This window comes from Cricetulus griseus (assembly GCF_003668045.3).
Source record: "Cricetulus griseus strain 17A/GY chromosome 1 unlocalized genomic scaffold, alternate assembly CriGri-PICRH-1.0 chr1_1, whole genome shotgun sequence".
NCBI lineage: Eukaryota > Metazoa > Chordata > Mammalia > Rodentia > Cricetidae > Cricetulus > Cricetulus griseus.
Genome location: NW_023276807.1, coordinates 131,256,766 through 131,269,962, shown reverse-complemented (window position 1 = coordinate 131,269,962; position 13,197 = coordinate 131,256,766). Strand labels below are relative to the sequence as shown.

Here is a 13,197-nt window from a genome sequence, read left to right as displayed (position 1 = left end):
TGTATTTAGGGCATAGATGTTCGGAATTGAGACTTCATCTTGATGGATTTCTCCTGTGATGAGTAGGAAGTGACCTCCTTCATCACTTTTGATTGATTTTAGTTTAAAGTCTAATTTGTTAGATATTAGGATTGCTACCCCTGCTTGTTTCTTGGGTTCATTTGATTTGAAAATCTTATCCCAACTCTTAAATCTGAGGTACTGTCTGTCTTTGAAGTTGAGGTGTGTAGTAGCAGAAGGATGGATTCTGTCTTCTTATCCATTCTGCTAGCCTGTGTCTTTTTATAGGTGAGTTAAGACCATTAATATTGAGGGAAATTAAGGACCATTGATTGTTCATTCTTGTTTGTTTTGGATTTGTTGTTGGTTGTGGAATTGTGTGCGGATTTCCACCCCTTTTTTCTTTTGGCTATTGGTAAAGTGGGATTATCTATTGCCTATGTTTTTCTGGTTGCAGTTAACTTCCTTGGGTTGGAGTTTTCCTTCCAGAACTTTCTGTAAGGCTAGATTAGTTGATATGTATTGTTTAAATCTGGTTTTGTCATGGAATATCTTGTTTTCTCCATCTATATTGATTGAATGCTTTGCTGGGTATAGTAGTCTGGGTTGACATCCTTGGTCTTTTAGTGTTGGTAGAATTTCTATCCAAGACCTTCTGGCTTTCAGGGTTCCCATGGAAAAGCCGGGTGTGATTCTGATAGGTTTGCCTTTATATGTTACTTGTCTTTTTTCCTTAGCTGCTATTAATATTCTTTATTCTGTATGTTTGGGGTTTTGATTATTATGTAACAAGGGGACTTTTTTGTGGTCCACTCTATTTGGTGTTCTATAGGCATCTTGTACTTTCATTGGCATGTCTTTCTTTAGGTTGGGAAAGTTTTCTTCTATGATTTTTGTTTTCTGAACCTTTAAGATGGGTTTCTTCTCCTTCTTCTATACCTATTATTCTTAGGTTTGGTCTTTTCAAAGCATCCCATATTCCCTTGATAGTTTGTGTTAAGGATTTGTTAGACTTAAGATTTTCTTTGGTCAATGAATCTATTTCTCCTCGTGTATCTTCAATGCCTGAGAGTCTCTCTTCCATCTCTTGTATTGTTGGTTTTGCTTGCATCTGTAGTTCCTCATCGTTTACCCAGCTTTTCTATTTCCAGCATTCCCTCAGTTTGTGTTTTCTTTATTCTCTTTATTTCAGTTTTCAGGTCTTGAACTGTTTCCTTCATTTGTTTGATTGTTTTTTCTTGGCTTTAAGAGATTTGTTGATTTCTTGTATTTTTTGGTTTGTTTTTTCTTCCATTTCTTTAAGGGATTTTCTCATATCCTCTTTGAAGTTGTTTTTAAGGTCATTCTCTTCTGCTTCATCTGCATTGGGATATTCAGGACTTGCTGGTGTAGAGTCCCTAGACTCCCGTGGTGTCATATTGGTTTTTCTGTTATTGAATGTGTTTTCATATTGTCTTCTTCCCATCCCTTCTTCCAGTGGGTGTAGAAGGAGTCTCTTCCTTTCCTGGTGGGTGGGACCAAGGTTCCCTTCCGGTGAGTGCAAAGAGGTCCAATACTTTGATGGCTCTCCTCTTCCCGTGGATGGAGGCAGGACTGGTATTGGGGCCTTGGCAGTCTCTGGGTGGGCCAGGATGGGATCTGCAGTGCACAGTCCCAAGGCCTCAAGTGTCTCTGAACAGGGCTCAATTTTTTTTTTTAAAGATGTCAGAGTATGAGGGACAAAGGTTTTCTTTCACTTTTGTTCCCTAAACACCCAATTTTCAAGATCACTGATCTTAACTTCTAGGTTTCTCTTGTGGAAAAAGATAAAAACAAGAAACCCAAATAGAATCATGGCCTATGGTCAGAAAAAAAAAAAAAAAGAAGAAGAAGAAGAGAACCTTTTTACTTGCAGTGTGGTCCCCAGCCTGGGAGCAGCCACATCACCCAGAAGCTAGCTAGAAATGCAGCAAGGAAGGATTCCATCCCGACCACAGCCACATTACCTGAGATACCATGGTGACTTGCACACACTGTGGTACCCCATGTTGATTTTCAGTGTTTTCAGACTAGTACAAGGGCTATTCTACTTAAATAATCACAACATAAGGAATCTCGAAGAGTGGACCAACAGCTTCAAGTGTGAGGGAAGTTGGTTATGGTCTCTAGAGGATCCTAACTGTCCTGGGATCAAAAAATAGCTTTTCTAAAGGAGGCCTTATTTCATGGGTGTCCAGGTGACACTCACTAGTCCAGCCTCATTGTATTACTGCACAGTGCACAGTCTAGCAGCCTGACAAAATCAGCCCTGCCCTGCCCTTCCCATTATTTTCCACTCATGCAATGGATGAATGATTAATCAGAGATGCTTTGGAAAAAGTGCAGAGGATGGAGGGGTTTTGACAGAAATGGACCATTAGGGCACAGACACATACTGAGTAAGATGAATTAGGGAACTCATCCAAGGAATAAGCTATGATGAACCTTGTTTCTCATGATGAGACCTGCTCTGGCTGTGTTCTGCAGAAGACTGTCCTCTACTCCAGCATTCCTCCATCCTCTCTTAAGAACAACCTATGCTTGAGTTATTAGCCAGAGAGGATCTGAACCACTACAGACAAGAAATACGGCTCCCCTGAAGCTGTACTTATGCATGGATTACTCCAGCTGACTTAGCAGAGGCAGCACATTTTCCAAGTTCAAGGGATGGCTTGACAATTATTAAGGAGTTCTTCACTCTTTATTAAACTTAAGCAACCACTAATTAAGTGTAGCATTAATATAAAGAAGAAAATGTCTGTGCTTTAAGGACATCTCAAGGACAAACCAACATAGGACTGACTTCAAGCAAGACTGCAGTGTTGCCTAAATAAACACTTGCAATAGCCAGGTAGACACCTCCCAGGAAAAGGGTTGTGAAGGCGGCTGTGCTGTGTTCTGACAAACTGAAGAACAAGTCCAGCTGACCATTGGCACGGAAGTTGGGCTACTCCAGGCATAGAAAACCTCAAAGGTGAATAAATACACTAGGAGCCAGGACGGGACTTGACTGAATGCTGTGGTTAGAAGCAACTAATCAAAGAACAAGATGCACTTGTACTCAACAAATAAGAAGTAAAAAATGGCTTCAGGAAAGTAGACTGGGCAGAGCCAGCAGGCCAGATCATTTCAAAAGTTGAAGAAAAATGATGCCACCAGCCTTCCATTTTACCACCACCACCTCCTAACTGAGATGCAACAGCCCATGTATAGCCCAAGAAGTCCACCCTCTTCCATCCACAACACACATCAGTGGACACCACTCCTTCCTTTCCACCTATGTACTGTCCTCCTACTATATTTAAATACAATTCCAAACCCAGCCCTGTGCTCAGAGCTCTCATCCACCTGGCCTAGAATTGCCCTCCATGCTCTTGATGGAGTTTGCACTGGGCTTTCCTGCTGCTGCTGGAAAGCTTAAATGCACTCCCACCCCACCCTACCCTACCCAGTCCCCACCTCCTCTCAGTTTACTTCTCTTCCTAGGACTGACCATCAGCTTATCTATTTACTTTTGTAGCTCTCCTGATTAGAATGTAAAGACCACAAAAATAGAGAACTGGTTTACCTCTCTACAGCTCTTCACAACAGTCTTACATACAGCAGATGCACATAACCTATAACATGAAAATGGCTATATATGTATGTTTTAGACAATGACAAAATATGAAAAGCTTGGTTTTATTAATTAGCAATCAATTAGTTATTTAAAAAATATTCCTTTCCTAAGGCATTTTAAAATATTCGCCTTGTAAAACTTCAGTGTGAGATGGGTCATGTCTTTAATCCCAGCACTTGGGAGGAAGAGGCAGAAGAGGCAGGAAGAGTTCCATGAATTAAAGACTGCCCTGGCCCTGACACACACACACACACTCACTCAGGTGGCAAAGGCAGGGGGGGAATAACATTTGAGGCCAGTCAGGGCTAGATAGTGAGATTTTTGTCTCAAACAAAAATGAAATTCTTCAATGTGCAGTTTTTAAAGGACAAACCTACTGTGTAAAATACACCTCTAGTACAATGGTTCTCAACCTTCCTAATGCTGTGACCCTTTAATACAGTTCCTCATGTTGTAGTGATTCCTAACCACACAATTATTTCATTGCTACTTCATAACTGTAATTTTGCTATTGTTATGAATCTTTAATATTTGATATGAAGACTATCTGATATGACCCCTACAGGGGTTGAGACCCACAGGCTGAGAACCACTACTCTAGAACATGAGTATTAATTACCCAGTACACCAACAGTACACAACATACACTTGTGGAATAAAACTATAAACCCTGGAAAATAATATATGGCATAAACCATATAAACTACCTTGAATTTCAGACACAGCATTTTTATATGCCATTTTTCATTTTTATCTGTAAACTAATATATACACATATACTCAAAATCCTGTGACACTAGCAATAACCTTAGTCACAATCTTCACAGGCAGGTACAAATCCAAGTAGATTCTTAGGGTTACCTGGCAGGTCTTCTGAGATCAGTTTTCACTAACAGATACACAGAGGCAAAGAGTCAAGCAACAGATATGCTCAAGGCTGTGGGGCTAAGGGAACATCTGCAGGTATAATCTAAAAACCATAAAGCTCAAGAAGTTCCTTTTTATTTATTATGGTGGAAGGGGAACAAGTATCCCCAGGAAGATTTACGAAGAAACTGTACTTAAATGCCAGTGCTATCATTTATTCAGTGCACACCCTCGACCATGCTCCAATTCATGCTAAACTAAAAGCAGAATAAGGGTGTATGCCCATTTAAAAACAAAACAACAATAAAAAACCTTTTAAATGGTTTCCCATCTAGGTTTTATTTCTTCGTTATTAGTTGCTCTCTACAGTTACGGGGTCACCATTCACACAAGGAGATTGCCAGCTCAGGTATCCCTCTGCATCAACAACACCCACTCCCCTTTTCCTCCCCTGCCAGGTGCAGAGCTTGGGCTGCCAAGGTCAAAATGGAAAACAAATCAGCTGAATGATAGGCAGGTGTGGTGTGAGGCCTGTGCTCGTGTGTATCTGAGTGATCTCATGCATTTTTAAATTGAATATAAATGCCCGTTAGGGTTATGCCCATTTCATGTGCTATCTACACCTTTGTTTCTGCCTTTAGACCACTCCCTATTTTTAAACAGGAAATCTTCATCATAAACCAAGCATGGGTCTGCACAGGTCCCCAGAAAATGAATGACATTCTTATAGTCTATAATCCCAAGTAGCTTTTATTCCTTTTTGGGTGTGTTTTAGTTTTTTTTTTTTTTTTTTTTTTTTTCCTCTAAAGACTGAGTTTCTTGAAGCCTAGACTGGCCTTACCTCACCATGTGGATGAGGATGAACCTGAACTCCTGATCTCCCTCCATTCCTCAATGCTGGGGTTACAAGTACGAACCTCCATACCCCAGTTTACAAAATACTCTCCAAAAAGGTCATATTCTTCATTCGCAAAATAACACTGGGTGAAAAAATTAATTCAAGATGTAATCTATAGTTGCATGAACTACAGGAATGAGTGTGTGTGCACGTTTGTATGTGTGTTGGACGGGCATGGAGACATACAACTTTAATTCCATGACGTGGAGAGAACAGACCAAGTGCTGGTGGATCTCTGTGAGTCTGAGGCCATCCTAGTCCACCTAGTCCAGACCAGCCAATTGTACAAAGTAAGACCTTTTCCCAAAAAAATTAAAATTAAAAAAACAGTGACAACTAAAGAGAAATTTGCTCTAAAAACAGAGTGGTTTTTTTGTTTTGTTTTGTGCTATTGGTGGCCTAAGGTTTTAACACCAGTTCAGGAATAACATAAAATCAAAATCAAGCTATGAGCCTGTGTGACTCAACTCTTCAGAAGTACCCACTCCTTGAAGGAGGCTGAGACTTCCCAGAGCCCCCTCCATGCTGTTTGAAATAAGGCTCCAGTCTGCAACAAGGTCAACAGAGATCCATCTCCTACAGTGAACAGATACTTATTAACATGTTCCAGAAAAGCAAAGACAACTGAAAAACAAAGAAGCAGTAGCAGGTTTGGTTGTTTTGCTGCTATAGTTGTTTACAGAATGGTAGATCTTTACAATCTACTCCTTGCTAGTGCTGGAGTGAAACATCTCTGTGAAGATCATTTTTCCCCTTTAGAGAACAATATTAAAAACAAACAATAACAAAAATAAACAAATACCAATAATAATAAGGTCTACAACCTGAAAAATATACATATTCTGAATTGCTTCTTAAACTATGTTAATTCTATTTTTAAGTTTAGCGTTACTAAGAAAAGTTAAAAAAAAAACTTTAAAAGCAAAAATGTGGATTTTTTTTTTCAGGAGAAAATTATACTTTATGTACAGGCTCAAAAGTTTTCTACAAAGAATGGATAAAGAAAATGTGATACATTTATACAATGGAGTACTACTCAACTGTAAAAACCAATGACTGTGAAATTTTTCAGGCAAATAGATGAACTAGAAATAAATCATCCTCAGTGAGGTAATGTGGGTTCAGAAAGACAAACATGGTATGTACTAATTCATAAGTGGTTATTAGATATAATGCAAAGGATAACCAGCCTACAATCCACAGCTCCAGAGAAGCTAGGTAACAAGAACCCCAAGAGGTACAAATGCACTGCCCTGGGAAGGGGAATTAAATGAGATCTCCTGGGTAAACTGGGGTCGAGGGGGTCGGTAAAGGGGAAGAGATGGGGGATGAGAACATGAGGGAACGGGATGGTCAAGGGGGAGAGGGACAAGGGGGTAGAGGGACGGAGAGGGAGAGCAAGGAAAGAGATACCTTGTTAGAGCCACTATGGGGTTAGGGAGAAACCTTGTGCTAAGGAAATTCCCAAGACTCCACAAGGATGACCCCTGCTAAGACTCCTAGCAGTAGTGGAGAGGGTGCCTGTAATCACATTGGTGAATACCCCAACTATCACAGATCTTTCATCCAGTAACTGATGGAAACAGATGCAGAGATCCACAACCAAGCACCAGGCCGAACTCCAGGAATACAGTCAAAGAGAGGGAGGAGGGAATACATGCGCAAGGGAGGTCAAGATCGTGATAGAGAAATCTACAGAGACAGCTGAACCCAAGCTCTTGGGAACTCATGAAGCCTGGACTGACAGCTGTAGAGCATCTATGGGACCGAACTAGCCCCCCCCCCCGTATGTGGGAGACAGTTGTGAAGCTTGAGCTGGCAGTAGGACCTATCCCTGGTGCATGAGCTAGCTTGTTGGAGCCCATTCCCTATGAGGGGATGCCAGGCTCAGCCTTAACGCAAGGGGGAGGGACCTGGTTCCATCACAACTTAATATGCCAGACTCTGTCTACTCCCCATGGGAGCCCTTACCTGTCGGGAGGAGTGGATGGAGGGTAGGCTGGGGGGGGGCGGGGGGAGTCAGGGGGGAGGGAGGAGGGTAGGAGGGAGAACTTTGGTTGGAATGTAAAACGAAATTAAATAAATAAACTTTTTCTACAAGCCCTCTCAGTGTAGCACCAGCTGCTTCCAGAGGCCACCTTGGTAAGGACTCAGAGTTGGAATGTTGTTCCTTGGTGTCACTTCATAACTAACTTTACCAGTTTCTGTCTCCACTTTATTACTTAAATTACAGGCGAAGCCACTTCTGCTCCCAAACAGGTATTCAGAAAAATGTAATTAGGGGGAAACCCACTCTGAACGTCTCACATCATAACTGGAGCTATAACCCCCATCTAATTACTATTTATAAAGGGTCAGAGACGAGCTAACGGGTTCTCTCGAGGTGAGGTTATTATACACAAACACACACACACACACACACACACACACACACACACACACACACACACACACACACACACACTCTCAGGCACAGGGGTATCGTATCCATGAGAGGAGCTGGGCCTCTTTCATGGCTGGGAGCAATGCTTTACTCAAAACACACACAACCCAAGCAAAGCCAGAGACAATCCTGGCAATTGCGCCAACTTTTTTAGTTAAGCAGCCGTGCGCCGGCCTGGATTTCTAACGCTCAGCTCTGAAAGCGGGAGAGCTGCAGTCATAAAACTTTGTGCAGACAAAGTTACATTTCACACACTTAGACCTCGGTGCTTGTCTTTTGAAAACTGCGGGTTAAAAAAAAAAAAAAAGGCCAGGCAACATCCTCGGCGACCTGCCTCAGGCACCCCGCGCAGAGAGGATCCAGGACGGCAGGGACGGTCCCACAATCTGGGACCACACCTGGGACTCTGGCTGTGCCTCAGTCTCCCCAGCCGGGAAACGGGCGCGACGCCTTCTGGGAGGCTGGCCCGACGGGTGCGAGGAGGAATGAATGAAAAGTGCTTCCGAGCTCGTTCGAACGGCCTGGCGCCCGCCGCCCTCCCCCGCGCCTCGGCCCGGCAGTTGGAGGCCCCCCGGCCCACGGTAGCTCTGGCCCGCCGCTGCCTACCTTGGCCACCCAGCTGAACAATGGTGACATCGCGGGCCGGGCGGCGGCTCCTCGCCCGCCGCTCCCGCTCACACGCGCCTGCCCGTGGGCCTGCGGATGGCCGGGGGCGGGCTCGGGGCGCGGAGGGGTGCGGGCATCGTCCCGAGACGGCGGCCAGGCGGCGGGCTCCACCCCTCCCCGATCGTCACAGCCCGAGAGGTCGAGCCCTCCGGGCAGCACAGCGAGAAAGGGAAGTGGGCGGGGAGCGCGGGGAGGGGGTGGAGATGCAGGGGCTTCACAGGCCACGCCCCCAGGTGGACACGCCCTTCTCCCCGCCCATCCGGACCTGCTCACGCGGGAAGTTGGGATGTGCAAGGGTCGCCCTCTGTGGACGTCCCGGGTGCTCGATCTCTGGTGACTGAGGAGGAAGAGAAGGCTCTACAGGTCTCCGGGCCTTTTCCTACAACTTCAGAAATCTTAGTCTCTCGCTTTCTTCCTCTGATTTGATTTAAAAACCGCAGAGTTGGAGAGACCACAAGGCTGCCCTGCTTTCCAGGGGGTGGACCTCCCTCCTCTCTCTCGTTAAAAACTACAGAGTTGGAACAACCGGCAGCCCAGCTTTCCGAGGTTGTTCCCACCCTTACGGCGTTTCTCCCTAACCTTTCAGGACGGCTGGTGACAAAGGGGCCAGTGTTACCAAGTCCTTGATACTTTTACATAACCAGAAGTGCTTTTCTTGGCTTCTTAAAACCCACCTAAGGAGACAGAAATGGAGCACAGGCAAAAGACCTCTCCAAACACTGGAGGTAAGGGTCCCTTTCCAGGTCAGGTGGCAAGGCGGGATTATCAGATTATGGCTGCTACAAAGGTTAAACTGAGTTTTCTATCCAGACGCTCCCAACTTGCACGTTGAGAAAATACAAGTCCAAAGGTCTGTAGCAGTTGGTGTGTGATGCACACAGGTGTCAAAGGAGTGCTCATGGTTTCCCAACCTGCTGTTAAAGCCAGCCCACGAGTCCTAGTCTTTCCACTTTGTAATATTGATTGTGCATTATCTTCAACAGATTTTAGGAGTCTCCAAATACCTGTTATCTTAGCAGCTGTTAGTTATCTACTGCCATTTAACGACTTGTCCCCCAAATTTGGTCCTGTGGGAACGAAACTCAGGAGCACTTAGCTGGGTGTTTGTGGCTCAAGGTCTTTCTTGAGTTTAAGGCAGGCAGTAAGGTGAGGCTGCAAGTATCCCAGGCCTGGATGGGAGAAGAATTCACCATCAAGCCAAACACCTAGGGATTCAGGACCCCTTGGGAGAATTGAACCTTTTGTCAAATTAATCAAATTAATCTCAGAAGTGACATCTCAGTCCTTCTGCGTTTTCTTTCTTTTATTTTTTAATTTTCCGAGACAGGGTTTCTGTGTGTAACAGTCCTGGCTGTCCTGGAACTCACTCTGTGGAACTCACTCTCTTGAAATCACAGAGATCGGATTGCCTCTACCTCCCAATTGCTGGGATTAAAGGCGTGCACCACCACCTCCGGGCTCTGTTTTATTTCTTAATGCAAGGAAAGAAGATGGTTCAGATTGGGAGAGGTAGCCCAAGGGTGTGCAAAATAAATGACAAGGCTGTGCTCTTTTTCCCTTTCCTGGTCTAGTACACACATAAAGGCATGAGCAAAATCAATAAAGAGAACACTTCCAGGAAAGCTCAGTGTCATACAACAGCACAGCACTCTAGAAGCAGCTTTGGAATCTGCAGTGCCTCCCTCCATTCATTAATCAGCAGCATCCCCTGAAGATCACCAAGAGGCACAGCAGGGAAGGCCTCTGCAGCCTTTTAGCCAAATCTTCCTCTTATCATCACATAACATTCTGGAGCAGATAGAAAGAGGAAAGCTAACAGTTCAATTAAAGCAGGAGTCCTCTGTGTGTGACCTCATTCCTCACGGTATGGTCCGTGGACCAGCAACCTCAGCATAGACTGTCAATCCATTGGGAATACAGACACTCAGCCTTTCTCTCAGGACTTCCATTATGATATGCATGTTTTGGCCTTTGTCCACAGTTACTTTTTGAGTAACTTTCCAAAGGGTAGCCATGAAAATGAATTTCTCTTCTCCAAGAGAGCTCTCAGAAACTCTTAGTCATCCCTTATATTCTTTCTTGGATCTAGCCTTAAAGAGCTCTGACCTGTCTATTCTTGTCCAATAGCAGGTTAAAACAAACAAACAACAAAACCTATCTCATTCCAGACAGGGCCTGTCCTATCTCTGGAGGAAGGAATGCTACAGAGAGGCCATAAAGAATGGTGACATACACAAGCCTTGTTTGTTGGATTTGCCCAGCCAGTCTATTAGTAATCATGACTACATAAGAGGGCTCCATAAAGACCCAAAGGATAGGGCATAGCTTTTGGATGGCTAAACATTTGGAGGTTCCACAGAAATAGCTGGCCTGAACAAGGGGGATCACATGGACCCCAGACTGATGCCTGGGAGGCCAGCACAGGACTGATCCAAACCCCTGAGCGTGGATGTCAATTAGGTGGCCTCCGCACTCTAGGGGGCCCCTGGTAGTGGATTAGTATCTTTCCCTGGTGTAAGAAGGGACTTTAAGAGCCCATCCCACGTGAAGGGATGCACTCTTGGCCTGTACACATGAGAGAGGGCCTAGGCCCGGTCCAGGATCATGTGGTGGACTTTGGAGAGCCACCGTCAAAGGCCCTAACCTGCTTTCGGAGTGGAGAGTGGATGATGTGGGAGGCAGGTGGGGGGAGGGTTGGGGGGGGAGGAAGGGAGAGGGATTGACATGTGAAGCAAGCTTGTTCCTAATTTGGACCAAAAAAAAAAAAAAAAAAACAGAACCTAATTCATACATGGACTAAAAGAAAGATGATCACCCAATTTGTTTCATAAAACACCTTTGACAAAAAAATACAAAATCTATTCATGATAAATGTCTTAGAGTGAACACAGATAGAAGGTATATATTTCATCTTAATAAAGGCAATATACAGGGAACCCACAGTCAAAGTCATGCTAAAAAGAGAAGAAACTCCCCGCATTTGTGCTAAAATCGGGAGTAAGACAAGTTCAGTCTTCTCATTTCTCCTCAGTATAGTTCTTACAATATTAGCTAGGGCAATAAAAACCAGTGAAGGAGATGAAGGAGATACAAATGAGAAAGGAAGACACCAAGACTGGGTCCTCCCCCAAATGATATGACAGACTTTGAAGGTCCCTGGTGGAGGGCCTCACTATCCCTGGGGAGGAGTTGGGGGATGGGTTGGGGAGGTTGGTGGGGAACATGGGAGGAGGGGAGGGCGAGGGAATTGGGGGCATGAATATGTAAATATGAGTAGTAATTAAAGAATTTAAAGGGAAAAAAAACATTTGGAGGTTCCTAGAGCATGGTATGCCTAGAGAAGGCAAGGGGCTCCACACATGTTCCCTGGAATTCACTCCAGCATTTTATCTGTAGCCTATAGAGCAGTGGTTCTCAACCTGTGGGTCGCAACCCCAACATCAGTTACCTTGTCAATTATTAACATTGCAATTCATAACGGTAACAAATTGACAGTTACGAAGTAGCAACAAAACAATTTTATGGTTGGGGGTCACCACAACATGAGGAACTGTATTAAAGGGTCACAGCATTAGGAGGGTTGAAAACTACTGCTCTAGAATTTCCTTTAATAACCTGGTGTTTCCCTGGGTTGCACTGATTTACTGAACCTGGGGAGGCAAGTGTGGAAATCTTAGTTTATAGAAGGTGGGTCAGAAGCTCAGGGAAAAACAAATCTGGGATGGGGTCACACATGTGTCATCCCACCAATCTGGAGTCTGAGGCAGGATCACCAATTCCAGGCTAGCCTGGGCTATATAAAGACCCTGTGTCTGAAATAAAACTACACAGACAACCAACCTGGGGTTTCAGGCTGGTGTCTGATTGGAACCAGAGTATTTAAGGACTGTGGTCCTAATCTGTTGTATCTGACATTGTGGCCAGCCTCAGAACCAAATTGCATTAGAGAATACCCAGCTGATATCCACTGCAACAGGATCAATTGCTTGTCTGCTGGTGGAACAACCCCCCACACCTTTGAGGTCACAGAAGTCTGTCGCTTCTGGTAAGAGGGCAGAGGGAGTAGGCAGCTTGTTTTTTCTTAGTTACATCCAGTGACCAGTTTACACATTAAGTAATAGACAAGATTCATTAACATTGGTCATTCGGATATATTGTGAATGAATTATGGACCAACGGACCCTGGAGAAAATATCTACCAAATGAGCTTGGGATGGTAGGAACTACCGGGAGAAGGGGTGGGGTGAGACCACTGGAGAGTTTAGATGTGACTGGAGGGTAAACTTCTACCACAGTAGAAGAAGCTAGACAATGATAGATGTCCCCTTACACCATCACACTAGCCCCCAAACTCAGCACTGCAGATTCCCAGCATCCTCAACCACTCTGGAGAGTGGAGGAGGAGACCCTAGAACTGTCTAAATAAGCCAGAAGCACCAGGAACTATGTTTTTCTGCCAAAGAAGACAAGTCTCCTAAAGAGAGTTTACAGGACAATAAAGAGGATAAGGAGTTAAATATTAAACCAGGTATGGTGCCACATTCCCAGATACTTAGAAGGTTGAAGCTGGAGGACCATGAGTTTGAGGCTAGCCTAGGCAATATAGCAAGAGCTTTGTAATTAAAGTAAAACCCTAGTATTTCTTGCAAAAAAAAAAATGGGGAGGGGGGTAGTAAGATATAACCA

The 13,197-nt window shown here is 44.3% G+C and overlaps 1 protein-coding gene across 5 annotated transcripts in view; it reads right to left on the bottom strand.

The window, feature by feature from the left end:
- The window catches only part of LOC100755731 (TBC1 domain family member 1), a 201,607-nt gene that overhangs the window by 117,256 nt on the left and 71,154 nt on the right, over positions 1 to 13,197 (bottom strand). The window contains exon 1 of one of the 5 annotated variants that reach the window (XM_027390725.2): positions 8,452 to 8,678. The exons of the other annotated variants lie outside the window; for them this stretch is intronic. Coding sequence (XP_027246526.1) covers positions 8,452 to 8,481 — 30 coding nt within the window. The 5' untranslated portion in view covers positions 8,482 to 8,678. Of the gene's footprint in view, positions 1 to 8,451; positions 8,679 to 13,197 lie in introns of those variants that run through there. 5 annotated transcript variants of the gene reach the window in all.